This window comes from Rattus rattus, chromosome 4 (genome assembly GCF_011064425.1).
Source record: "Rattus rattus isolate New Zealand chromosome 4, Rrattus_CSIRO_v1, whole genome shotgun sequence".
Classification (NCBI taxonomy): Eukaryota; Metazoa; Chordata; class Mammalia; order Rodentia; family Muridae; genus Rattus; species Rattus rattus.
Genome location: NC_046157.1, coordinates 2,864,673 through 2,891,105, shown reverse-complemented (window position 1 = coordinate 2,891,105; position 26,433 = coordinate 2,864,673). Strand labels below are relative to the sequence as shown.

The 26,433-nt window shown below is 49.4% G+C and overlaps 1 protein-coding gene across 1 annotated transcript; it reads right to left on the bottom strand.

The window, feature by feature from the left end:
- Window positions 1–379: 379 nt before the first annotated feature.
- Window positions 380–23,910, bottom strand: Smpd4 (sphingomyelin phosphodiesterase 4). The gene is given in 22 exon segments (XM_032899875.1): window positions 380–1,562; window positions 1,762–1,890; window positions 2,004–2,135; window positions 2,235–2,468; window positions 2,735–2,931; window positions 3,603–3,696; window positions 3,698–3,767; window positions 4,303–4,403; window positions 4,788–4,878; window positions 5,368–5,513; window positions 8,285–8,371; window positions 11,666–11,737; window positions 14,336–14,465; window positions 16,516–16,667; window positions 16,779–16,831; window positions 16,934–17,042; window positions 17,459–17,534; window positions 17,616–17,758; window positions 19,566–19,652; window positions 21,790–21,873; window positions 23,831–23,890; window positions 23,893–23,910. Coding segments are annotated over 22 exon segments (2,595 nt in total). The 3' UTR covers window positions 380–1,232.
- Between the last annotated feature and the right edge of the window lie 2,523 nt (window positions 23,911–26,433).

Genomic DNA, 26,433 nt, shown 5'->3' with positions numbered 1-26,433 from the left:
GAGTTTGGTCTCCAGCACCCGCCGACACCCTCTTCTGGCCTCCTTCCGCAATGCATACATGTTGATGAGCAGACACACACAAGTAACACTCACTCACATAAAATAAAAATGACACTAAGAAAAGAGAAAGTTTCTGGAAGCTAATGAATTATTTGTTCTCTGGTGTTGTGCAGGGAAGTCAGTTCTCAGAGCACCATAGGGCCTGCCCCCCACCTCAGGGTTAGTCTTCCATGGCCTTGTTTCTGAAGTTGAATCCAACATGCCCTGGGGAGGAAACAGGACTTTCAGGAAGAAAGAACAGCATCACAGGGTAAGGAGGTGCTCTGTCCAGGAGCTTGCTGAGCGGTTCCCAAGTACCAGAGATTCAGCCCAGACGATCTCTGAAGCAAGAATGGTTTATTTGGACTTGGTCAGCTGTGTTCAGGGCTGACTTTTGGTTATGGGTCCCATGATGAAGTTACATCAAAATACAAAGCCCAGTGATAAGCTTGAAGAAAAAAAGGTTTTTTTTTCTGTAAAAAACCCAAAACAAAGGGCGGGTTACAAGCAGCATGGTGATGGCGCTGCAGCGCCACCTGCAGGGTGAATTCCAGGCCTTTGGTGTCTTAGCTTTGATGTGAAGGTGGTTTTTTCGTAGTGTTGTTACAAACTTGATGTTCTCTTAAATTCCTTGGTTTTACAGGCAGAACCAAATGCTGCTGAGTTGTGTCCACAGAGGCTGGCAGGACCCAGCTCCACCCCCAAGCTCAGTCTCTTAAGAACTTTGCTTCTCCTCTGGAGTAGATACTGAGCTGCTGCCCTGGTATTGCATGCCCCGTAGAAAAAATATCACAACCCATCCTGCCCACCTCAGAGAGACCCACACAGGAGCAGCTCCCAGAGCCTAGAACTAGAGCCTGCTGTGGGCACACTAGCTCCTGAACTCTGTACGGCAGAATCGTGAAATGGTCACAAAGCCCTTGAATTCTAGCTCAGATGCTTGTGGACCCTTGGACTAAGGGTGAGGACCCATGGCGAGCACTGATTGTCTTACAGAACAGCTCATGAACCTGCTAACACTTCCCTCCGTATCAGGCCTGCCTGGATCACTCTCCCTTCCAACTCTACATTCTTTTGAATAACTCCACCACTGCAGGGAAACTACTCCCAAAGACTCTGAAGATGACCTATCCCTCTCTTCCTGGCTTCTAAGAAGCCTGCCACAATCTGCTCAGGAGAGAATGGCCAGCAGCTCAGAGCTGGTGCAGCTTCCCCCGCTCAGTGAGCAGTGTCATAGCTATGGCATAGAGGATGTACCCTAGGACCAGGAGCAAGGAGCAGGGCAGGGGCCCGATGCAGAACAGAGAAGCCACAAAGAAGGCCATCAGGAGCAGAAGCAGTGTCCGGTAACTGCCCAGGAAACGGAGGCTGAGTCTGGGGCCCCGTGCAGGGGTGGTGACCTGCCTCCGCCCCACAGGGCTCAGCAGGTGTCTGTTGCTCAAGGCAGGCTCAGTGAGGTGGTAGCGACAGAAGCTGCCAAGGAAGTCATTCCGGGAGCACAGAGCTGCCATCTGTCCTGCACACTGGAGAACAAACAAGGGCTCAGCAGTTGGGGACACAGAGCACCCTCCCTTCCAGGGCACCTCGGGGGCCAATTGATTCTCACAGGCTCACTGCCACCCATGTCTCGCAGGATCAAGCAGGGCTGTGAAGGGGAAGATGCTGCCCAGGGCAGGAGTGCTCGGGAAGCTATGTCTAGGGCCTCCCAGCTGTCCCACTTACTCTGCGGTTGATGGCAGAAGACAGCCGGAAGAGTGCACGGACCAGACTAGTGATTTCATAGCTCCGGATGGGCTGCAGCTCTAAGTCCCCCTGGTACTCAATCTCGAACCTTCGCAGACCATTGATGATCTAGAAGCCAAAAGCAGTGGGAATAATTCCAAAAATATATCCTTGTAAATGACTTGGGCAAGAACAGATCATGTGCCCATCATCATATGCCCCTTGTGACAGAGATCGTTTACCTGGTATCGGCCCAAGGGTGTGAGGATGAGTCCTTCTTCCCCCACAATACAATCTGGGAGCTGCTGCTTCCCATTCTCGTCCCGAGCATTCCCCAGGGCGAGCGTGAGCTGGGCTAGCTGGGCTTCGCTGAGCTGGAGAGAAAGGCTTCTGCTTTCAACTCGAAAGGGAAGGGAGGGCGAGCTCTTCGGCCCACTGCCTGACCCTCACAGAGGGACCTGCGCAGGACATACCCGGAATATCTGGCGCAGGTACTCCAGGGCCTTCTCTAGGTACTCGTCTGTCTTGCGGATGCTGTCCTGACCCATTTCATCCGGGTCATTGGCTGGGTACCAGCTATTTGTGTCTGTGGGGCCAAAGCCCAGCCATGACAGGAAGGAGCGGCCAGTTGGGCTCTCCACACACTGGTCAGAGATGGACTTGGCAGTCTGCTTGGCCTGTGTGATGAGCTGAGCAAGGCGCAAGACCTGCAAGAAAGGCACAGGCTCAAGCGCCCACCAGAGGTGCTGTCACTGCCACTGGGCAGGGTAGCCCTGAGGAATCAGATCTAGGAGTGTCCCCGAGGGAAAAGGAACATCTTATGATTAATTGGGTGGACAATCTTCATATGAGAAAAGAAAACTAGCCATTATACTTAGAGCATCCATCAGTCCCCAGCCTTCCTCCCTTCCTTGGTTCTGCTGGTCCTCACAGCTTCCGGGACCCCACAGCGGGTGGGCTTTTGGCTGCTCACCAGGGTTCGGACTTCAGGACCAAACATTGGAGTGTATTTGCAGTCTTGGCCCTCCAGGCTGTAGACATGGCTCTTCACCTTGAACGAGGCATCTGTCACAACAGGGGGCCATGGTGACAGGAAGCTGCTGGTGGCTGTGAAGAGCCGATGTTGGCGGTGGGGAATGATGAGCTCTGGCTCCAGGAACAGCTGCTCACCTAGAAGGCCAGAGCAAGAGCAAGCTCTGTCTGGCACCTGCTTTCAGGGTTCTGGAAAATCTTCTTGGGCTTCTGAAGAGCCTTGGCAATGTTGTGTTTCCAGGCTCCAGGTTAGAGAGAAAGGCTTCTGCTTTCAATGTCAAACGGAAGGGAGGGAGAGCTCTTCACCCCCACTGACTGAGACCCTCATAGAGGAGGGACCTGTACAGGACATAGCCGGAATATCTGACACAGGTTCTCCAGGGCCTCCTACCTGTGTACTGCCTTAGCTGGTACCTGTGTACTGTGTCGGGGGCTGGGTAGCTCAAGGGCCCGGCTCACATGCTTAGGAGCCTCAGCAACAGTAGCCAAAAGCAACAGTAGCCAACAGCAGACGTTGTGCTAGCAGAGTGGCAATAGCCACTGCCCGCCGCTGCCCACCAGTCAACAGGGGAAAACAGCAGTTCTGAGAGCCACAGCTTAGAGCACACATGCTCATGTCTTTGAACTCAGTATAGTCATTGCCTGACTGCCAGCACTAGGAAGGGGACATTAACCAAACTCTCGATGTACAAAGTCTCCAAGCCACAAAGAACATCCTTGAGGCGTGCAACGTACCTGGGTTCCTCCATGTGCCACTTGTCAGCAGTTAAGGCTCACTCAGGGGAGCTTGCCTAGGACTGAAGACTCACCTTTCTGGATCATCTCAGTCAGGTTGGGCTGGGCAAAGACCTTAGCCACCCGGAAGACCATGAGTGCATTCTTGGGGCTGACGAGGTCTGTGCGTGAGGGCACGGTTCAGGAAGCTCACAAACAGCTTGGTGTACATTAGCAGATTTTCCTGGATGAAGGGTGCCCTGGAGACAGCAAGATGGGGCCAGCTGGAGTAAGACCATGGTGTAGACCTCTTGTTAGAGCAAGAGACACTCTGGTCCTTACTATCTACACCCCACCCTTCCTGATGCTCCCAGCTTCTGATGCCATACAAGGGAGTCACAGACATTAGGCAGGGAAACACCTCAGTCCTCTGGTATGTATGAGCAAGCCTTAAACATATGACCTTTCTCAAGAGGGCAATGGCCACCTCATGAAGGTCTGCTAGAACAGGATGGGGCAGGCAAGTCTAGGACCCCAAGAAGGAAAGGCTATAGTGACCCCAGTACCACAGAAGTATAAGATAATGGGAACACGGCAATTACTCTATGCTGGTAAATATGGAGGCTCTGGGGTGACCATGGCGCCAGCCTAGGCCAAACAAAGAGATGGGGTTCCAGGGTCACTGTGTACTCAAGACCTGAAGCACAGCATGCCTAGCTTAGCACCTTTCCCTCAGGCAGCTTCTGCTCCAGAGGGCAATGGCATCCCTGGAGCAGGCGGGCTTGGGACACTCACCACCTCTCCGACACACACCGTGGCTGGGAATCACTGCCCTGAGCCTGTTTCTCAGGGGCATACCGCCATGGCTGCAGGTAGCTCAGCCACATCTCCAAGACCTGTGAGGAACATACGTGCCCTGAAGGTCCGTGCTTGTGGGCTGGTGCACTTGACTTTCAGGTCACCTACTGGTGATCTGGACCTGCTAAAAAGATCTGTGCCCTGGTTGAAGGGCTGGTGCAATGCTGGGCTCTGGACTTTCTCTCTGATTCCAGTGTAGATGCCAGTGAGTGAACAAGGACTCCTGCATCCTCCCAAGAAGATCCTATAGGAGCTTAAGTACCTCATGCCAGACCCTTAGGAGCTGAGTATGGCCAACAGAACAAGACAAGCCAAGGCTTCATCTCTAAGGTCTGTTCTGTTAGCCCACCCCATAGGCTGCCAACATCATGCCAGACAGCACAATAGTGAGGGAGAGGACAAGGGCAGGTGTTTGTGCTTACGGCTCTGAAGGATGCATCCAGAGGCCAGTGGCCAAAACAATGCTGCAGGAAGACATAGAGCTTCTGCTGGACAAACCGAGGTACTGCAGCTCTGTGGGGATAGAGTCCGGAGCTGTCACTGGCCCAGAAGTGTGTCCCTGCTCGCGGGGACTAGCCTTGGCTAGTGAGTCTGTCCTGTTGGTTGGGAACACTGAACACGCTCGCTTGAGCTAAGATCTGTTTCTAGCCTGAGTTGCCTTTGAAGTCAGTGTGCCAGCCCCCTCCTGACTAGGTAAGGCATAAGATGGAACTGCGAGGCTATAACCTCTGTTCAGCTGGCTCGTCTCCCAGCACAGGGAGCATCTAGAGCAGTGGCTCCCAACTTGTGGGTCAAGGCAACAAAATAATGTTATGGTTGGTGGCCATCACTTGAGGAACTATATTAAAGGGTCACACAGGATTAAGAAGGGTGAGACCCACTGATCGAAGAGGGAAGGTTTTCAAAGCACAAGCAGCCAAAAACCAAACTGGTCAACAAGGATCAGTCATAGTAGTCATAAGGGAAGTGGAGGCCCAGAAGCCCCACCCACCCTACGCCTACCGTTTGAATTCCTCCAGGGGACTGGTGGCATGGGAGTGTGCTGATGGTGAAGCCTGATCTGGCTTCAGGCTGTTGGCAAAGGCATGCAGGTGCTTCAGCAGCAGGCGCACGACCAGCACATGCTCTTCAGTAGGCATGAAGGACTCCTAGGAAGGAGGTAGGGTGTCAAGGCCAGATGAGGTCTAGAGTATCTTCTGTTCAGATCTAGTGGTTTTGGAGCCCCACAGGAGACAAGCAATAGGTCGGGCTTGTCGCCTCATGCTGCCAGATCTGAACTGACACCAGCTCACATGTGGAAACATGTGGCCTTGTGCCTACCCTGGGTGGGCTCGTGAGAGCAGACACATGGCAATATCTGGCCATGCACCAGCAGACACTGCAGCCTATGCTGGGCCTCAGGGTTCTGCCTCCTGCTGAGCCAGAGGGTGAGAACAGAGTAGGCTCCTAGCCCACCTAAACTCTGGATCCAAGGTTGTCTGCCTGTTTCCCACCATGTGCAAAAAAGCGCACCAGGACTCACCTTGCTCAAGCAGGAGTGTTTTTCTCCCCAGTTCCTTCTCCAGCCACAATCCCAGCCCCTCCCAGCTGCCTGTCCTGGTCACAGCCAGATGAGGACTCCACCCTGGAGGAAGCAGGTGTTACTTCCACCACTACCAATACATCTAAAGTCCCCAGGACAAGAATCTTCTCAGGCTTGTGAGGTAAATTTTATGAACACAAGGTTCCAAATCAAAAGGAACCCTTTTGGGCTCTCTGGTTGTTGAGCACGTGTTTAGGTGGTGCTTGGAATTTCTTGTGGGTCAGGGATCAGTGATGCCACCCAGAAGCAGGAGTAAGTCCAGTCAGGCACATCCCCATCCCCTGCATCTGTTGGGCCCTGATGACTTGTAGGGCTAAGGCTGGTAAAGGGCCTGGCCCTGTGACACACGAGTCCACAAGGCTATGCCTACAAAGGCCTCCCTGTCCTAACACTTGTGCACGGTGGCACATTCTTGCAATGAAGCACTTGGGAGGCAGAGCGAGACAGGGGCATGCCATAAGTTCTAGGCCATCACAGTCTACATAGCAGGTCAGTCAAGGCTATATAATAAAACTGTCTCAAAAAGACAAAAAGGGGGAGAAAAGGCCCTACTACGGTCCAGGTGGCACCAGACTGGCTAAACCTAAGGAGGGTCTGTCTTCTTCTGCTTATTGGAACTTTAAAGTCTTCCTGAAGGGAATTTTCAACGCTTCTAAGAACAGACGAAACGCAGTAATAAAAGCTACCCCTTGTGAACATGAATGCCTCCCTTAGGAGGGATCAATCTCATCACATGGTCAGTAGGTTACTGGGTCATCTCCTGAGTGAGTGCCATAAGGCCAGTCTGGCCTGTGGGGACTGACCCAGGCCGTGAGTAGGTTTGCAAGGTCTGGGGCATCGAGCTACATGCCCCAGCCCTGAGCTTTTTGAGAAAGCTGCACTATGCGGTTCAGACTGGCCTCAAATGGCAATCTGCTCTCAGCCTCCTCACAAGTGCAGATCTACTGTGGTCTCCTACCATGATGTCAGCCAGCAGTAAAGCCATCATCAGATGCAACACACCACCCCCCACTCTAGACCAGCACTGAGGAAAAAAAAAAGCAAAAAACCTTTTGTTTTTATAAGTGACTAGTCTGTGACACTTAATAGAAAATGAATTAGACCAATACTAAAGACCACCAGGTCAGGCTAGCCCACTCGTACTCTCCTCTCTGCATACAGCATCTCTCCTGAGCAGTGCCATCGCTCGGTCCTCAGTTTAGGAAGCAAATGGCACCTTCACAGGAGCCCACTACCACAGCAGCGAGCACTGCTTCATCTTACCCAGGTTTTATGGAGGTTCAAGATGGCCAGCCCCTGCCCACACTTCTTGGTCAGATAAATACCCTATCGATTTCCTCCCCTCTCCTCGAGCATTGAGTGGGGGCACTCATGTGCTATTGGTATCCCTAGTGCCATTTACACTTTGTTATGACATGAGAATGTGCTCCCGAAACCTACAGCATTTCCCACCATGCCCAGCCTTCCAGGCCACCTTCACAGCTCTCCTATTCTGGGGTCTTCCCAGGAAGCTGTGTCATTGCTGAGCCCTCCCAAAGGATCTCCTTACTAGCTGCTGCTTCTGAGTGGGAGCCCCACTGTGAGCGTCATTTACATCCCGTGCCAGCAACACTTAGTGGGCAAGCACTGTTTTCTCATCTTTGTTCAAATTCAGTGTCAACTGTCATATGTTCTTCCCCAGGGTAAATCAGACACAGCCCTGTTTGGAGCACATCTCCCCATTCCTCACTCCATTCCCCCAAATACCTGAGGTCTGAACAACACTCTACTGACCTCAACTCTGTTCACACACTGGTCATTTCTGCTTAAGCAGGCAACAATCTCCACGAGGTCACCACTTGCTCTCATTGCCTCTGAAGGAGTCTGAGTGGCTGGGCTCACCAGGAGGACTGAGCCCGAAGGCTCTGAGGGAGTCTGTATCTGTGATACGGCTGCACCCTTCAGGCTGGGTGACAACTCTGAACAGGGCAGCAGCCATGTCATACATTAGTCCTCTGAACAGTAGAGGTAAGTAAGACCACTGCAAGGCTCCTCTGTAAGACTGGAGAAGCTGAGTCAACTCTGCAGGCTAGGGGTTTAGGAAGATTCCATAATCTATGGCCTGCCAGGCTGTGTGCCTTAGCACAGACACACGGTCACACACCAAAGTCAGGCTAGCCTGAAGGACAAGTCAATATGAAAGCCCAAGCAGGCCTGCCTCTAACACATGGGCTTCATTTTGCTCAGAACTTGCCTCTGGGAAGTTTCCTTTTTTCTGGGAGACCCTTACTCTGGCCCTGTATCAACACACACTCTGTGCCCACCTCGGGGCAGGGGAAGGGAAGGAAAGGCCAGTACTTGATAGGCGTGGAGGGCCTGGAGGCTGGGTTGGGCAGGGCTGTGGAGGGCGCTGGACACATTGAGTCGGTAGTGTAGAACCTCCAACTGAGAGACAACAAACAGAGAAAGGCCAAGAGGCAGATAGGAGGACATCCAGGTGGGGGAGGGAAGGGATAAGACAGGGAAGGGGAAGGGGGGGGAGAGACAAAACAGGAGGAGCCCAGGAGAAAGAACAAAGGAGAAAAAACAAAAAACAAGAACAAAAGGTCATCAGTGGCAATACCCAACAAACTCTGCCCAGCAGCCCTGGGTCCCACAGTAAAGCCCCAGCTGAGACCGAGGACCCAAGACCAGCTCTACAGCTGCTCAGCCCTCACAAGACCACCAGGAGGTCCTAGGCTACTGGGCCCTCGGCCACTCTGAAGTCTGCCTAGTCACGTTTCTCCAGAAGTCTAACACTGTCCCTAAGATGATGGTATGTATTTATATATTTGACAACGTCACACATAATGGCCTAAAGCTCGGGATCTTATTGTCACTGCAACATGCTGTTGCCACCAAGGCCTAAGAAGTCTGAGGCTCAGAAAAGAACAAAAACAAAAACAAAACAAAAAAATCCCAAGCAAAGCACAGAACTCTGCAGGAAGAGTTCTCCACATGGACTTGACCAACCTAATTTACAATACTTTAGGAAGGCGTCTATCCTGATCGTGTCATGAGGATTGTGTGGATGAGGTGTCAGAGTAATCTTGAAGTATTTTGTTTATTTTGTCTTGAGACAGGGTCTCACATGGCAGTCTATATGGGCCTGGAACTTAAAATTCTTCTGCCTCAGCCTCTGTAGTGCTGGGATTATAGGCCATGCAGGGGAAACCTTAAAGCAGGAAAGGTAAGTTATGTGCAAGAGCATCTTACACAAGGGCATTAATGATGCAAACCAAATATCTGGGAATCGTGGGGAGCAGACCCTGAGGCCATCCTCCCTCAGGTACTGAGTGAGGAGTACTGAGGGACTTCAGTGTGCTGATATCACAAGAATTTTATCAAATTCGTGGGAAATACAGCTCAGTGAGAGAGATGCCTATCATGTGTGAGGCTCTAGGTTGTTCCAGGAAAAAGGGAAGAGGGAATATACTGACCAAATCAGGGGGTAAATATATGAAAGAATCAACTCTCATACATCTAAAACCATAAGTACCCTTCCTTTAGTGGCTCTCAGCCCTAAGGAGATGGGCCAGGCAAAGGGTTGGTCTACCAGGCTGTTCTGTCCCTACACTGGAAACCGCTAAAGGTGCTTACTAGTTCCAACTGGGAAGACAGCCTTTTCTACTTCCTATCTGTCAGCACACAGGGCTCCCAAGGAAAGGAAATCTCAACCTGCAATCACATCCTCCTAGAGGCAAGGGCAGCCCAGGGCAGCAGAGCTAACGGCCAAGCCAGGAAGCCTCCAGCCCCACTCGAGCGCCCTCTGCCCTACCTCCCTGCAGTACCACTCACTGCCTGCTAGGTTCCTTCATCAAAGCACAGTGCAATGCCAGCACACAAAGGCCATGCCCTGCCAGCATGCCCACCAGCTGCAGCAGGAGAGGAAGGACAATGCCAGCGCACAAAGGCCATGCCCTGCCAGCATGCCCACCAGCTACAGCAGGAGAGGAAGGACAGTCTTGCCTCACACTGATTCTCCAGTGAGGGGAGCTCAGGCCCTTCCACACAGGTTCCTTTGTGCCAGACCCCAGGCTCAGCTGCAGTGCTGAGAGGAGCCAGGCTCCCTTCATCAGACACACAGGGCAGGTCTCAGCCTCCAGCAGGCTACACCTAGCACTGCTCCCAGTCCTGGCAGTGAACAGGCACTCTGCACATAGTCTGATCAGAGTGGAATCAATCTCAGGTGTCAAATATTCTGCCTGTGGCAGTAAGGGCTTGGTGGGTACTGGAAAGGCCATCTGGAAGGCACGTTGCAGACTCCAGTAACAGGAGCTGTGGAAGAGGGCAGCTTCTGCAGCCATCTTTCCTGGTTTCCAGCCACTGGAAAGCCTTGGGCCTATGTTCTGTGTCAGTAGAAGCAGAAAAGTACAGAGTATGGCCAGGGAGCACCAACCTTCCAAGCACATCTCAGCCGCCCAAGGTCTGGCCAAGAGGAAGCAATTGTGGGGACAAATACCTCACTCCCAATACAAAGACAGTCACTGACCCTTCCTCTCCACAGGAGACAGAAGGAGAGCATCCTGAAGGGCATCTGCTTCACTCTTGAAAGCAAGTGTAGCTGCCACTCACTGGAAAGACAGCAGGCACAACAAGGAAGACACTGCAGCAAAGCAAGCTTGCTTCAGCAAGGACAAGCCACATGGACAAGGCTGAGCCAGCTTGGGATCTGGGAACCCGGGGAAGCCCAGTCCCAGCCTTCCACGTGCCAGCCCAGAACATGAGTAACTCTGGCTGGCAGCTGGAAGGGTGTCACAGGCTCTGTGTAATGTACGGGGCCCAGAAGTCTTCAGCCTTTCCCTGCCCTCCCTCTCCAGTGTGACACCAGGACTGGAGAGGTTTGGGGAGCTCTGCAGTAGGAGGAGGGAATCTCCATCTTCAACACTGCATTAGATTGGAGTCACAGTGGCTACAGGGACTCTGTGGTAGCAGAACCCAGGCGCACTTCTGAGTCACAAGACTCAATGTGAACACCATCATCCACACACTCCATTTTAAAGCAAGTGCTCTCAAGCCCACCTAGCAGTGACAAGATTAGTCACACACAGAATAAGGAGAGGCAGGCAGCATCTGTTGACGCTGCCTGTGTATGGCTCTGTGACTCTTAATGCCCACCAGGCCATTCACTAACTTAACAGAACACCTAAGGAACACCACCACCAGGAGATTCGAGAGACCCTTCCACCTCCACATCTCTGCAAATGAGTGTGCTACCCAGGAAGAAAGGCTGAAGAGGAGAGGAGGAGGAAGCAGGCTAGGCCCCATGCAGGAGGGTCCCAGAGCCCACACACCACAAATGCCACAATTTGGAGCAGCAAGCGGGCCAAAGAGGTACAAAGGCAGCACAACATGCAGGGCCTGCTCAGGGCCACCTGAGAGCATCAGAGCACTGCTGGTGACAGTGGGGACATTGGACATGAGTCCCAAAAGGAGCCGCAGCTTGCCTTGCTTGTCCCAGAAGACAAAAGAGTGTCAGACCTGAGCCATTCCCCAGGGTGGGATAGGGCTGTGTAGCTGCAGAGAGGACCTCAGAAAGGACAGGATCACCTCTTCTATACATTATCTGAGTGAAGGCCAACAGTGAGTTTCTGCTTCCCCCATTCAATCTGAGACAAATGACTCATGCTGAGGACAAGATATAGTATAGCAGGCTAGCCAGGCCTCAAGACAGAAGGGACAGTGAGCACAGAGACATACCTTGGCATGAGGGGACTGCATTTTCTGGTACATCTCCAGGGAGTAATGATGAAGCCACATTTCCACAAAAACCTGTAAAAGGACAGTAACTGATCAAACTGTTGCCAGGGACTGCACCATGTAATGGTGAGGAAGTCTTTCCAACAAATGGTGCTGGAAACAGGCTGCACACATGCAGAAGAAAGCTCTAAAATACCTGATCTTACACAAGAATTACTGTAAAACGGAATGGTGACAAGAGCTGAAACACAAAACTCATAAGGAAACACAAAAGTCATAAGGAAACAGGGCAAAGCTTTGAAACTAACAATTGATGACGTGGGGTGGGGGACTCTTTAAATGGTGTACTTCCTGGTAGGTCAACTGAAGCCCATAGGATAGCCCGATACTCATGAGTACATGGGCAATATAGACTGGGCTCTGGGTTACAAAAGGAAGAAAAAGAAGGAAGGGAGGGAGGGAGGAAAGGGCAAGCACAGCAAACGAGGAGATGTAGGGAGCAGGGAGTGGATCTGGGAGGAATAGTATGGATGAATATGATCCAAAGACATTAATTACATGCATGTATGGAATTCCTGATGAACTAATTAAAACGTATGTTTAATGCAGTTTGGAGGGCTCAAAAGTCAAGAGCACCTGCTACTCTTGCAGTGGTTGAGTTCCCAGCACTGCACAGTGGCTTATAACCATCTGTAATGCTATTCAAAGGAATCTGATGCCCTCAGTACCTGACCTCTGCAGGTAACTGCAAGCATGTGATGCACATAAACCCACACAGGCACACACATACATAACAATGGAATGTACTTAATGCTACTTGAAAATTGGTTAAGATGCACGTAGGGGGGCTGGGGATTTAGCTCAGTGGTAAACCCCTTGCCTAGCAAGCGCAAGGCCCTGGGTTCGACCCCCAGCTCAAAAAAAAAAAAAAAAAAAGATGCACGTAGGATCCCGAGGTACATGAATCTGGAGTTCTAAGCCAACCTGGACTACACAGAAAAGGTGTCTCAAAAAACTAAAAGGAAAAAAGTTAAGATGATAAAATTCATGTCACACATACTTGTCTATAATTGTTTTTTTTCTTTTTTTTTTTTTGGTTCTTTTTTTCGGAGCTGGGGACCGAACCCAGGGCCTTGCGCTTCCTAGGCAAGCGCTCTACCACTGAGCTAAATCCCCAACCCCTGTTTTTTTTTTTAAACTTATTTTTTTTTAAGGTTTATTTATTTATTTCTTGTATGAGTGCTCTCTCTGCACGTACACCTGCATGCCACAAGAGGGCATCAGATCCCATTACAGATGGTTGTGAGCCACCATGTGGTTGCTGGGATTTGAACTCAGGACCTCTGGAAGAGCAGTCAGTGCTCTTAACCACTGAGCCATCTCTCCAGCCCCTTATTTTTTTTATTTTCTATGCATTGGTGTTTTGCCTCTATAAGATTATCAGATCACTTAGACTTGGCTGTGATCCACCACATGGGTGCTGGGAAGTGAACCTGGGTTCTTTGGAAAAACAGCCAGTGGTTTTAACCTCTGAGCCATCTCTCCAGCCCCCTAAAATTTTTTTCATTTAAAAAAAAAAAAAGATCTGAGTAGCAGGTTTCTAAAAGCAGTGCATCCCACACTCCTGTTGTTACTATAGGATAATCTCTTGCCCTGTATAAAGACTGGCTTTGCACTATTCAAATGCTGGTTTTTGTAGCAGCAGAGAGATAAGTAAGCATCACCTGGCTCAGTGTATTGTAAACATCTCCATCACCTTCTGATTGGTTTAATAAAGAGCTGAATGGCCTACGGCAAAATAAGAGAGGATAATCGGAACTTCTTGGCAGAGACAGGAACCCTGGGAAAGAGTCGGAGGTGGAAAGCTCATCACCAGACAGGAGTACTGAGTACCAGTACTGAGGAGAGGTGATGAGTCACACGGCAGAACATGGCTCATCAGGTCTACTTACATCAACCAGTTGAGAGTCTGCCACGCCAAAGACAAGCTTCCATAATTATTAGAAAGTCTCCTTGTCCTTGCTTGGGCTGCTGGTGGTTTACAGTCTGGCAATAGAGTCCAGCGGGGGACGAATTCCATCCTACCCAGTTTTTTCTATCCAGAGCAACACTGGCTACCACAACCAGCCTCAGAACCCAGCACTTGTACCCGCTGATTCTCTGCAGACACCAGGACATAAACAAGAGCAGGGCCACTCCATGAGTCCCCAAGGGACACTGTCCTACCACTTGTATCTCCTGCTCAATGCTGACCAAAGTGCAGGTTCTGAGGGCCACACCATGCAGCATCAAATAAAACCTCTGCAGCCGGCCCTAACATCAAGCAGATGGTAACCACTGGAAACCAATGCTAGCAACCCAGGAAGAGGGTCAGAGGGAGACAAGGTAGGGCACATGGACACATGCACGGAAGACTGGTGAATAAATAGATCCTGAGAGAACAACACTGTGGACAAGGGAAGCTGAGACAGACAGAAAATACTGTTTATGGCATTTAGCTTACAAGAATACATTGGTTCCTCCTCACTTGTTTTCTAAATGCCACAGCAAGAAAACGCCATTTAGACCCTGCCGCTGGGCTGACGAGGTACCTTTGGGACTCTGCCTCTCAGAACGGAAGGTAGCTAAGCAGTCTGTTTTGAAACAGAAGCAGGGACTGGGCTTTCTTACCTGGAGTAGAGTTTCTGACCGCCAGATCTCATGGGATGCAGGGTCTGCATTCACAGATGTCTGATGAGAGATGTGCCGCTTCAAGAGGCTAGTGTGGAGGCCATAGGAGGCAAAGGGCATGGCTGGTGTCCTGACAGGATATATAGACAATAGTGAATCAGGTTCCTCTGCTGACACCGAAATCAATGAGACCAACAGTCAATGCAACACACTGAATCACAGAGACACAACGTCTGTGCTGAGCACTTGATATCCTTGTTATAGACTGTCCACTTAGCAACTGTGAGGAACACAGTGAGGTCAAATGCCCCATTAATAACTGTAATGAGAACAGAAGACACTAACATAAACGATATTCTCCCCACTAAGCCCTCAGGTCGATAAAGCACAGATCTGAATTTACATTAGGAAAACCTGGTCATTGATGACTAAGCACCTATCACCACCAGTGCAGCCCAGGACAGCAGCTGACAGGAAGTAGGAGGAGCTTGGAGTTACTACTGTGGTGACTGATCCTCCTACTTCTTCAGCTGGGATGGGCCTAGGCATGAGATAGCCAAGGAAAGAGGGCGTGTGTCCACTCTGCCAAACACGCCTAGGGCCTCTGCCAGTCACATATAGGGAGAATAAGGACCAAAGGACTACAGCGATGACCTCTGTCCTTGTTAGGAGTCCTCAACTTGACATGAACTAGGTACCTAGGAAGACAAACCTCAAGTGAAAAAAGGCCCTCAATCGAACTGCCTCTACCGCGAGTCTGCCATGCGTTCTCTTGCTCAGTAGTTGACACAGGAGAGTCCAGGCAATGGGGGAGGGGCCACCCCTGTGCAGATGGTGACATTAGGAAGCATGGCTTGTGCTTTAGCTCTTGCCTTGAGCTTCCTCAGTGCTGGAGATGAACTAAAGCATTTCTCCCCACACTGCTTTGCTCACAATCTTTATCACAGCAGTAGAAACCTAAGACTACTGCACACAGCGAGCAGCTAGCAGACATGGGTGGGGTAGCTGGTGAACATAAACAGGCTCTAAGATTTGATGACGGCCTGGTAGCACGCTATCATCCCATAGTGGGCAGATGCACTGTGCTCCCATCAAGACGTGATGGCTTCTCAGGAACATGCTGGGATACCAGAGGGTCACTCCAACACTCCGGAGGTGGAAGCAAGAGGATCATGAATTTCAAGTTTGCCTAAGGTACACAGTGTGAGTGACAGGACAAAACAAAATACTGGGTTGGGGATTTAGCTCAGTGGTAGAGCGCTTGCCTAGCAAACACAAGGCCCTGGGTTCGGTCCCCAGCTCCGAAAAAAAGAAAAAGAAAAAAAAAAGAAAAAAAAGAAAAGCTAAAACAAGCCAACACTAGGTCTGTGCAAGTCAGTTAGCACCTGAATTCTGCCTTGGAGTGGGTAGGAATTTACTGGCCCTCCTCCCCAACTACAGCACTACCGGAATATCAAGGTTAGGTCATCACCTATGAGCTATGACCGCCTCGGGAGCCTCACTTCCCAGGTCTCTCTCCATATTTTGAGGGCATCTCCCCACAGTGACTTTTAGATGAAGGCATGGCCTGGTATGCACATACTAGTAGACATGGGCTGGACCAAAACCTTGCACCAGTGCCTGCCTACAGCAGGTAGCAGACCAGTGAGGTCAGGGAGGGAGCAGGAGCTTCAACAACTCCTGTTGGGGCAGAAGAGTTCCTAAGGAAAATGGACCAAGAGGTTCTGGGCTAAAGGTTCACCAAAAGCTAGAGACCTGAGCCGCACTCAAGCTACAGGGGTAGCACACCTCCAACTGTGCAATACAGCAAAGGCTTATCTTGTGAGGCCTGGCACAAGTGGCTTTTCAGCCCAGGCTCTCCCACTGATTCCACAACCGTCCCGTCCCGTCCCGTCCCGTCCCTCCCCTCCACTCAACTCATTGCTTTGTAGGACTCAATCCCATCTGCCGTGAACGCCACTGGCCATGTCAATGAGGCCAGAGACAAGTTTTACCCACTCCTGTCTTTGCCAGGGCAAGAGAAGTTGAGAATTGAACCCCAGAAAGGTTGGGGAACTTTAAACATGGATGTCAATAATTGACCCTGGATTGCCAATTAACTGGGCAATGCTTGGGTAGTGCCTTTATAGAGGTCACTCCCCATAGCAGCACTGGGTCTTCATAGTCAAAGGCAGCCTTACCTGGGAGCTGGTGAGGGGCTGGAGCCCCCTGGACTGGAGCAGAGTGGTGGAGGCACGCTGCCTTCAGTGGGTAGGAACCACGATAGGTACCTGTCCACCAGGATGAAATAGGCGCAGTCCGAAGTACGGAGATGGAAAGACATAGGCATTGGCTAGAAAACAAAGATTGTTGTTAGTGCTCCAGTAAGTGGCCATCATGGGCCCTGGCCCTTCCCTGTGGGATCTGCACAACAAGCCAAACTCAAGGGTTATCCCTTCTGTACCTTTTGAGAGATGAGGCTCAAAGCAAAGTAGAACATATAGTATTCGAATGGATCTGGTCGGAGTGTCAAGGGGCAAATGCAGAGGTAGTGGGTGGGTCACCTTCCACAGGATGCTGGCCACACAACCTCCCACACCTTGGACCATCAAAGGATACTGAGGGCCAGGTTCAGGCCCAGGCCTCCAGTCGGGGGAAACTGGACCTTATTGTGGTACAGAGGACTGTCAGGGAGGACATTCTCTTGAATGGATGCCTTCACAGGGCCCTGCAAAGAGAGGGAGTCGGCAGCATGGTAACTAACCTCCAGCTGTTCTAGCACTCTGGGGGAGGCAGACACCAGCACGCAGACCCTGCTTTATGGAAACAGTGTCCATTCCCTGCAGAGACTGGCTTAGAGTTTTTCCTCTAGTCATAAAGCTTCATACACACAAAGATAAGAACTGGGTGCTGTTGAGTCCATCTCCTCCTGAGCACCACACCTCAACTTGCTCTACAGGTCTGAAGCCTCAGGAAAGCAAATCACTTCAGTCACTCGGGCTTCCTGTTACTCAGACCAGAGTAAGTCTCCACCCACAATTCCAACGAGCCTTTAAAAATGGTACCCACTGCCCACCCACTCACAGCACAGCTTCTCATCTGGGCCTCTGCCCCTAGTGCTACTCACCACCAGGGCTCACTTACAGGAAGACAGGAGACAGGGAAGTCAAAGTTATAGTCTTCAGCTTGAAGCTTATACACCAACTTCATCATTGGGCCACTGAACATAAAATTTAAAAGGGGGAGGAGTGTGTCAACACGAGGAAGTATTCAGCCCTTTACAAATAGTAAACCTACATACCTTGGGTCTAGAAATTCCATTGCTATGCTATACTCCACAGGGTTCACACGTCCCTGTAGGCATCGGAGATTCCAGCCAACAAGGACACCATCCAGGCTGCCAAAGATGCTCTCCACCAGCCATGGGAAGATGGCATGCAATTCCTGAAAGAGTGCACAGTGAGGCAGCTGGGACGCTCCCTGAGGACCAGTGCCATCCCTGACTGTGCTCCAGTTTCACCACACACTGCCCACTGGAGGTCACTCTGACACAGACCCACAGAAGCTCTGTTCCAATGACAAAGAATAACTGAATTCTCACACCAGCACACAACACACCAACCTTACATTTGTGCTATGTCATTCACCCTTTGGCTAAAATATTTTTTAAGAAATATTTATTATTTCAAAAAATTATGTGTATATGCATGAGTGTGTGTACATGAGTGCAGGTATCTGTGGAGGTGAGAGGTCTGTCAGCTCTCTTGGAGCTGGAGTTACAGTTAGACATGGCTGTGAGCTGCCTGACAAGGGTGCTGAAAACTAAACATGGGGTTCTCTGAAAGAGCAGCAAGTACTCTCAAGCACCAAGCCAACTCTTCAGTCTCCCTCGCTCCCTCTACCAATGTTTTTGTTTTGTTTTGTTTTGCTTTTTTTAAGACAGAGTCTTCGGGTTGGGGATTTGGCTCAGTGGTAGAGCGCTGGCCTAGGAAGTACAAGGTCCTGGGTTAGGTCCCCAGCCCCAGAAAAAAAAAAAAAAAAAAAAAAAAAAAAAAAAAAAGACAGAGTCTTCCTATATAATAGGATGGCCTTCAACTCACAGAAATCCTCCTGCCTTAGCCTCCCAATTACTGTTAATGTGCACCCTCGTACTCAGCTAAGTATAACATTTTTATGGCTGGGGATGTAATCCAGTGACAGAGCACTTGCACACCATGCACAAAGCCCAGCAAGGTCCCCATAGCACAAAACACCCCAAACAATAACAAACTTACAATGGGGTAGAGAAATAGCTTCGTCAGTGAGTCACAAAAACCTGGGTTTGATCAGAAACTCAGCACCCATACAAAAATAAAGGTGTTATAATCCCAGTGCTAAGAAGGCAGAGACGAGGGGCTGGAGAGATGGCTCAGTGGTTAAGAGCACTGACTGCTCTTCCAGAGGTCCTGAGTTCAAATCCCAGCAACCACATGGTGGCTCACAATCATCTGTAATGAGATCTGATGCCCTCTTCTGGTGTGTCCGAAGACAGCTGCTGTGTACTTATTATATATAATAAATAAATCTTTAAAAAAAAAAAAAGGCAGAGATAGGAGAATCCCTGGGGTTTGCTGGCCATCCAGTTTGGCCTAAACAGCAAGGCCCAGGTCCCAGTGAGACCTCAAAAAGGTAGAGAGCTGCTGAGCAACAAACCCTGAGGTTGACCTTCCTGGCATATACATGTGTGTGCATGCACATGTATACCTTCACACACATATATACAAACATACATGTACCTTGACACACACCAACACCACTCCCCAGAACCCTTCTGATCTTAACAGACATCTACTAAAAAAGAGAGCTATCTTTTAAAATCAAATCACGGAAACATAACAGCATATTAATTCACTGTCCAGACTGACTTCTTGGGTTCAACAATTTTAAATGTATATTAAATACACATTCTCAAAGTATTTATATCAGAGGTTCTCGATCTCAGACCATGTCTATTTGGGGCCGGAAACTTTGTTGTTGCTGTTTTCAGACCAGGTCTCGCACACCCCTGTGTGCTTGCTATGTGTCCTGGCCTTCCTGCCTCCAAGTGCTGGGACTCCAGTACGCACTACTATACCAGGCTTATGGTTGGATACCTTTGTGTTGCAAGAAGCCATCTTGTGTATTGTAGGATGCTTCTAGCATTCCTGGCTTCTACCTACCAGAGGTAAGAATTACAGGTGATATGGAAAGGGAGCTGCAGGCAAAGTTGTACCTTGGCTGGAAAATCCTCAATGACTTTCACCAAATCTTGGCAACGCTGTGCAAAGGGCTTATTTATAGAGTCAGCTTTCAGGCTAGCCTAGGAGACAATGTGGAAGAGTCGTGAAGAGACTTGCTATGAAGCTGCAAACAGTCTGTGTCTAATCAAAACAGACACACAAAGCAACAGAAATACAAAATGTGGTGCATGGTTCCAGCATTTCATGCAAATGCCTGAGGCCCACAGGAAGCTTCTAGAAGAAATAAGCTACAATTCTATCACTTTTAGACCAGAAATTCTCAGGTGCTCTCCTTTAAGAATACCGTCACCTCAAAGTGCTGCATTATAAAAAGGAAACTGACTCCCACTGACCCACGAACAAAGATCAGCAATAGGATGAATCCCGCGGTCAGCACAGGATCCTTGTTGGATGGGGAAACCTCATTCAGTCTTCAAGTGCTAAGTTCATACCCAGAGGTGCAAACTTCCCACCTCCTTAACAACCCACAACTGCACCACTGTGGTCACAAGTGAGAACAGCCAAAAAAAGCACAGTATATAATACCTCTTTTCTCTTAACCAGTGCATAACATAGCAACTTACTGGAATCAACACCTTAAAAAATAATGCAGTCTGGAGAGGATTTGGAGGGAAGAAAGAGAAGTGGGAAGTGATATAATTATATTATGAACTCCAAAAATCAAAAGAAATAATTTTTTTAAAATCACACACACACACACACAAAAAGGTAGTCTAAAACTACTCAGGGCCTCAAGCAACTCAATATTCATCAAGATAATGAGTAAGCCAGTAAGAGACTCAGAAAAGAAACCAAGGAGCTCTACCAACGTTCCTGTGGGCACAGTACGGACTCCATGGAGAAGTGGCCTCTAGGCAAACAGACTGAGATCAGGAGATGCTAGTCATTCAACAAGAAGGCTTGGACCAAGGGTATCTAATGCCCTGATCACCTCCAAACAAGTAGGGACTGCAAGAGCCCTGTCTCAGAAAGGCAAGCCAGCTGGCTGCAGAGGGGTTCACTAAGAAATAAATATTCTGGGGCTGGGGATTTAGCTCAGTGGTAGGCTTGCCTAGGAGGCGCAAGGCCCTGGGTTCGGTCCCCAGCTCAAAAAAAAGAACAAAAAAAAAAAAAAAAAAAAAAGGCCAGGTAAGGTGGCTCACAATCTTAATCCCAGCTCTTAGGGAGCAGAGGCAGGCAGATCTAAGTTTAAGGCCAGCCTGGTCTACAGAGTGAGTTCCAGTACAGCCATGGCTACACAGAGAAACAAAAACAAAAATCTCCTAGCATCTGCAAGGAAGAATCTCTATCTGCTCTCCCAGCTTCACATTCTAATACTTAATTAACATAAAGCTCTAACAGAGAGAAGCATCCCTCCATGGTTCACATTTCACATATACACGGAGCTTAAGCATCAGGACCACTTGGTAAACATTCTTCTCTCTTTGGAAACTAAGGAAAATCACAGTTGCATCAATTACTGCTTTGCTTTAAATTATTGTTTTGTTTTTGTTTTCAGATGGAGTTTCACTGTGTAGGTCTGACTGACTTGGAATTCACTATGTAGACCCTTCTGTCCCAGAACTCACGGAGATTCACCTGCCTCTGCCTCCCAAGTGCTGGGATTAAAGGTGTGTGCCACCATGGCTGTCTAGGCTGTGAATTCTTAACGATCCTCCTGTCTCGGCCTCCCCAGTACTGGCTGAAATCAACTACCTTGGAAATAAAAAAAAAAAAAAATCACAGTTCAGACACTGAGTGCACTCAATATCCTGCACTCACAGATGGCATAGTAAGCATTCTAATGCTGATTCTGGTATTGTCTCCTATAAAAACAAAACAAAAACCAAAACCCAGTATCGAGTTCTCAAGTCCACTGACTATGGTGGCACCTGCACACAGTAATCCCAGCACCTAGGGAGCTAAGGCAGGAGGGACTTGAGTTTAAGAGGCCTGCACAGCCAGGTATGGTGGTACACACCTTCAGTCCCAGCACTCAGGAGGCAGAGACAGTCGGATCTCTATGAGTTCAAGGCCAGTCTGGTCTCAAGAGTGAGATCCAGGACAGCCAGGCTACATCTTATCTCAAAAAAACAAAAGAAATAGGGGGCAGGCTGCTTGTCTCCTAAAAATGAGTCCTTCAAAACAGACGAAAAAGTTCTAAGTCCCTCAGCTATAGAACTATCATCAACACTTCCAAAGGCAGCTGATACTTACCAGGAGGAAACTAGGCTGTTGTAGGTGAGGGAACGCCATAGCAGCCTCCCAGGGCAAGCAAGAAATGGCTGCCTTAGGGAACCACTGTAGAAAAACAAAGAGAAAAATCTCACTATCTTCTATACCACAGAATTATACAGTTTCACGATGCCCAGGAGAACACTTGAACTCTGTACAAATCACAGCACATAGTCCTTTGATTCCTAAAATGCAAACTCACACAGACCATAGTAGTCGCTTCGGAGTGAACTCTGTTGTGGTGACTCCTTGGTAACGCTCATGCCGCACTTGTTAGATGCCAGGTGGACGCGAAGAGCCTCTCATTCACTTCCTTATCTAATTACCAGTAACGCTCCTCTAAGTGCCTTCCTACAAAGACTTTAACAGAACCAACTACATCACAGCGTCAGTGGACTTTAAGACACAGAGTAGAGCTCAGCTAGAATTCAAGACCTCAGAGAAATTGGATTCTGACAGCAACCTGAATAAGCTTGGAAGCAGATTCTTCCCTAGACCCTGCGGATTAGAGCAAGTCCTGATCTGGACCTTCTAATACCCTAGATAATTTAGTGTGCCTAGACTAGTCTAGTCGCTATGTAACTATGAGAAAGCAAATAAGAAGGGTGCTATGTAAGGCACAACTAAAAAATACATCTTCACAGTAAGCCCACGAGACTGATGTAAATAAGGAAACAGGGATAAGAAACAGCAAAAGGTTTTTCAACACCTACCTAACAATCAGCAGAGCCAAGATTCTAGCAAACGCCTTACAAATCTCTCATCTGTAAGAGACGGGTAAAGCAAGTAACGTGTGCTTTCTTCCAACGAATGAGGAGCAAGTTCTATGAAGGAAGCACTTGGACTTGCCACCAAAAATTAGACATAGGACTGCAGCTTCCTACCTCCCAGTCCATGGTGAAACACAAAATAAGAGTTGGAAAGAGCAGAGAGGAAACCTGCTTCGTGCTACTGAACTAGTGAGTCTTTCTGTCTCAGCTCTGCTCACTACAGGAGAAAAGGTGCTCAGCTGGCAATGGCAGTCTGTGAGAAGAGAAGCTGGACAGTAGGAGATTAAGGAAGCTGTGGTTTTGAAAAGAGACCACCAATCTTTGCCATTTGGCAAGAGAAACACTTCTCAGGGTTTTTTGCTTTTTCTTTCCAGTTCTTAATTCAGTCTCAGTGTTAAGGAAAACTTAAAATGTTTCAGTCCTGACATACATTGCAATCTACCCTAAAATAATCAGGGCAGCATAAAATTGCAGACTACTTGCTAAGGGCAGAGCTCTACAGGAGACTCTCCTCCCCTCTCTCCTCGCAAGAAGAAGGCAGCTCAAAGATCAGAGATGTCTAACGAAGGTCTTAAGAGGGCAACGACTCCCATACAGTTGCTTTTAGACCCTGGCATCCACTCCCTATCAGTGTGCATGCAGTGCTGAAGGCGTTCGCTTCAGCCGACCCCTTAAAGCCCACTTCTTCAAGAGTTGCTTACGACTGTTTCTGAGGTTTCTAATGACTAGAGTCAACGCGATCCAGCCAAGCTTATCGCGCTACTGTCAAGACCTCCTTCGACTGCACTCTGAGAAGCTGTGGCTTGCGCTCATTTGTTGAACACAACTATTCTACAATGCCAAAGTTTCGAGACCACCCTATTACATTACAGGGGAGGAAACTGAGGCTTGGAAAGGTCGGAAGGTAGAACCTGAACCCACAACGAGTTCTACAACCAACATCGCTAGCTGAGCCCAAGGTTCAATTTTCCCTCCAAGTTCCCCCTCCCTCAACTCCCGCATCGAGCGTTCATCAAACTCCTACCCGGACTGTCTGTGAAGACCACGCAGGAAGGCGGCAGAAAGCCATGACCCTGGAGGGAGGCGTGAGGGTGCAGCTGGGCCCTGGGCTCCCGGCCCGGCCCGGCCCGCTCAGGCCGAGCTGCCGGGAGGCCCGAGTCCCATAGCACGAGGAAGAACGGAGCCAGCCTCGGCGGGGGCCCAAGCAAACCGCACGGTGCTGGGCTGCCTCGTGCGCTGCTCCCGCCACTCACCTGCTTTGCTGATAGCAGAAATCTCGAGCTTCTCAGAAACGGGAGCTGCCATTCGGCTACTTGGCGCCTAATGTCGTCATCAAACTGCGCCGGGAGCCACGCCCCCTTACCTTGGCGGGAATCCGAGAGGATCAAAGGTCTGAAATGCAGAGGAACAACATGAATACTTTTCAAGAAAAATAGATAAAGGCAAGACTTTTCGACACAGTACTTCAGTGACACAGAAGTAGCCTGGGGAGTTAAAAATGGGGCTACAGGAAATGAAAAGGTTTCTACAAAGAGCTGGTTGCCGTGGTGACACACGCCTTTAATCCCTGCATTCAGAAGGCCGAGGCAGGCGGATCTCTTGAGTTCAAAGCCAGCCTGGTCTAGCGAGTTTCACGATAGCCAGGATTACACAGAGAAACCCGTCTTGAAAAAACAAACAACCAAACAATCAATAAATGAAACTTTTTTGAAAGAATTCTCCCCGGTTAAGAACCAACAAATATACAAGCACACAAATAAAAAGCCCCAATAAACTAGGAGGTGATGGCAGTGCACACCTTTAATCCCAGCACCGGGAAGGCAGAGGCAGGCGGATCTCTGTTATTCTGAGGTCAGCCTGGTCTTCAGAGTGAGTTCCAGGACAGCCAAGGCAACACAGAGAAGCCCTGTCTCAAAAAACAAAACAAAACAAAAATCCTCATACTTCATAAGCTAATTAAAAATTTTAAAAGCCGTTTGTTAGAGTGCTTAAAGAGTGCTTCAAGTACGAAACCTGCACAAAATAGATAAGTACATGCAGTCATGAATACCCATCATGCAACAGGATTTACCAAGCACCCAGCATATGCCAGGCACTGTTCTGGGTGCTGCTACCTAAACCATCGGTCTATCAGAGATCTGATCGGCAGACAGCAGACAGCTTTCCGCCACACCATGCCCATGGTTAACGCACTGCCCTGTGCACATTAGGCACCCAGAAGAAGTCAAGCAATTATATAAAACCTCTCAGGATGCTTGCCCCTGGGTGCTGGAACTGCTGCAGATTGAGCTGCAGGTCCCGGCAAGGAAACGGGTGGCAGGTAGCTGGCGCTGTGAAGGCCCCTCACCCAGTAGGCTGATGCAAATTCTGTCGGGTGGAAGGGAATTTGAAGGAGGGAAACTTGGAGAGGAGGTAGAGGGAAGTGGAGGAGGTGCACTAGGCCCAACACTCACCTTTTTCCAGGCTGCTCGCCTGGCAGCTGGTGGTGAGGCTGGACTCAGAGCTTTCACAGGACTGGAGGAGGCAACACTGCAGAAGCTGGGCATGAATGGAAAAAAGTGCTGGGCACCAAGGAGATGGAGCTGTGTGAGTTTGGACAGGCTGCGAGTCCGGACTTCTAGATCATATTTCCTGCAGACATGTCTGGTTTGCGACCCCTCCAAACCTCATCTACTACTCTGAAAAAGCCACACACACACACACCACCACCATACATGCCTCTGCCCTTGTTCGTTCTCTCTCTCTCTCTCTCTCTCTCTCTCTCCCTCCCCTCTGTCCTTTCTTTTTTTTTGCTGTTTGTTTAGGTTTTGTTTTATTTGGGGGGGGGTGTTGTTGGTGTTGTTGTTTCATAGGTTTTTCTTTTTCTTTTTTCTTTTCTGGAACTCACTATGTAGACCAGGCAGGCCTTAAATTCTGCCTTCAGGGTGGTGGCATTAAAGGATAGGTTTTCAGGACAGTGACCCAGATGGCCCCAGTGGGCCAAGCTTTGGAGCAGGTCTGTCCTGAAAGCAACAGAGCTTACTGGACACTGTATTTGTTTTTCCAGGATCCTAGCAGGCTTACTGAATCTAAACTTGGCTCCCTTTGTCTCCTTCCTTAGGCTGAAGTACATGCATACTGGGTAGCAGTTAATGAATTTATATCCATGTCTCTGCCCACATCAGGGACCTGAGATCGGAGGTAGGCCTTTTGCTCCTTCCTGGCTGTGAATAGGGGGGGTGCAGTTCAACTTGGCATATATAGGCAAGCATGTCTGTGGGTCTGAAAACCCATCTGTCTACTTTCTGGGGACCTAGTTGGCCTCACCTCAGGGAGTGTACTGATGGATGGAGGACTGATCCAAACAGACTATCGTCCGTCTACCTAATTCCTCCCCACCTCTTCATCATGCCTTCTTTTACAGCGACAGCCCCCGAAATCACATCATCAGGATAGTACTCTGAGAATAGAGCAGGCAACCCCTTACCTGTACCTCTCCCAGGTGCAGGTCCAGCTCCTACCCACAAGCAGGCCAGGTTGCACACCTCCAATATTTATATTATATGGATTGAAGTACTAGAGGCACCTGACTGCCTTGAGACAGAGCAGAGATCTGAGGTGGCAGAATAGCCCCATGCTTACCTGTGAAGGTCTCACTTTGCCCTTATAGCAGAGAAAGGGGAAACCTTAGATGTATAGAGTAACGTATAGAGTAACATTCTGATGGGGAACTGATTGGAATCCCTGCTCCTGTGTAAAGAGCTTTGTGTACCTATAAACAATCCCAGCACTTCCGGGCAGAGAGATGGATCCTGAGAGCTTGCTAACAGCCTAACTACAGTGAGGAGCAATCAGTGAGATACCCTGGCTCAGGGCA